Source organism: Rattus norvegicus, chromosome 14 (assembly GCF_036323735.1).
Source record: "Rattus norvegicus strain BN/NHsdMcwi chromosome 14, GRCr8, whole genome shotgun sequence".
Taxonomy (NCBI): domain Eukaryota; kingdom Metazoa; phylum Chordata; class Mammalia; order Rodentia; family Muridae; genus Rattus; species Rattus norvegicus.
The window spans coordinates 62,678,066-62,679,768 of NC_086032.1; the positions used below are offsets into that span (position 1 = coordinate 62,678,066).

Consider the following 1,703-nt stretch of genomic DNA (forward strand, 5'->3'; position numbering starts at 1 on the left):
GACACACCTCCTTCAACGAAGCCAAACTGCCTAGTAACAGTTCTACCGGGATAGAGTGATCAAATATATGAGCCTTTGGGTCGGGGGGTGGGGTGGGGTGGGAGGGGCTCTGATGGCTATTCTTGATGGTCAGCTTTCACTATGTCCAGAATGAACTGCAATCCAGAAATGGGGACACACCTGTAATCTGGATCTTGAAGCAGGATGACACATGCTTTTAATCCAGATCGTGAGGCAGGGAGATGTGCCTTTAATCTGGATTATACCTTCTGATGGAAGCCTCTATGAGGCATAGAAAAAGGAAGTTTTGCTCTTTGCCTGTTTGCCTTCTCCTTGCTAGCACAGCTATTTCTTCACTGGCTTTCGAGTCTATGTCAATCGTGAGATTGCAACATATAGAGAAGACCAGCTGAGACGCCCAGCCTGTGGGACTGAAAAACTGCTAGATTCTTGGATTCTCATTTATAGTTAGCCATCGTTGGATTAGTTTGTCTGCAGCCTAAAAACCATTCCATATATTTCAGTTGGACTGCAGACTAATATATATTGTATATTATATATAATTATATAGTATATGTATATAATATATTGTATATTATATTATACCTATAGGAAATTTATAAAGAGAGAAAGATTTACCTAATATATTCTACGACTCTAGAGGACACTGACTAATACAGAGACCATTCTCATTCAAACACACAGCACAGTCAAATCCCCATTTAGGATGCTTTGCTAGGTTGGCCCTTTATGTTATAAAGAGAAATTAGCCACTAGCCTATGTGGTCCCTCACTTTTTCACCCCTACACTCTGGTCGCAGAAAGAAAATGATGGCTTGGTTTACTCACATGCCCTGTTTCCTGATTGTGAAGTCCTGCAGAATCTATTTGGTTGTGAGAACAATTTTAGGGAAGGAATGAATTAGAAATTAATTACATCTACCACATGAGACCCACTGAGTGAGCTCCCTTGTTGCATGGGATGGCAATGTCCACATAGCACAGGGGAGAATCTGTGTTACACAGAGCAATGGTGGGCAGGTTGACGTAAGAGGCCTCTGTGAGAGGCTGGTGGTCAGCCCGGGGATCGGTCACCACTAGAAGCCATGGCTCCCTGAAGGCTGCTTGGATCTGGTTAGTGAAGGTCCCAGGTGTGAATTGGCCAGCAATTGGAGTGGCTCCTGTGGCAGCGGCAAACTTCAGCACAGCTCGGTGGCCAGTGTTCCTGGAGGAGATGACGCTGACGGCAGGGTTCTCAATGGCAACAATCCGCATGCGAGGAACCATCTCCCGGGAGCACCCATGGGAGGTTATGCCTGATCTTTACTTCTATAGGGACCCAGAGGAGATTGAGAAGGAGGAGCAGGCTGCTCCCGAGAAGGCTGTGACCAAGGAGGAATTCCAGGGTGAATGGACTGCACCAGCACCTGAGTTCACTGCTGCTCAGCCTGAGGTGGCCGACGGGTCTGAGGGTGTGCAGGTGCCCTCTATGCCCATCCAGCAGTTCCCCACGGAAGACTGGAGTGCACAGCCAGCCACTGAGGACTGGTCAGCAGCTCCCACAGCACAGGCCACTGAGTGGGTTGGAGCCACCACTGAGTGGTCCTGAGCTGCTCTGCAGGTGCCTGAACCAAGGGAAAAAAGGTGGAAGGAAAATAAAGTTTCTGAAAGCTGGAAAAAAAAAAAAGAAAAGAAAAGAAAAA

The 1,703-nt window shown here is 47.1% G+C and overlaps 1 protein-coding gene across 1 annotated transcript; it reads left to right on the plus strand.

The window, feature by feature from the left end:
- The first annotated feature begins 1,234 nt into the window (after window positions 1-1,234).
- On the plus strand, window positions 1,235-1,703 carry Rpsal1 (ribosomal protein SA like 1). The gene has a single exon (XM_039092569.2). The coding sequence runs from the start codon at window positions 1,235-1,237 to the stop codon at window positions 1,607-1,609; it is 375 nt and encodes a 124-aa protein (XP_038948497.1). The 3' UTR covers window positions 1,610-1,703.

Coding starts and splice junctions, on each gene's coding strand:
- Rpsal1 (XM_039092569.2), top strand. CDS start 1,235: ATGACGCTGACGGCAGGGTTCTCAATGGCAACAATCCGCATGCGAGGA.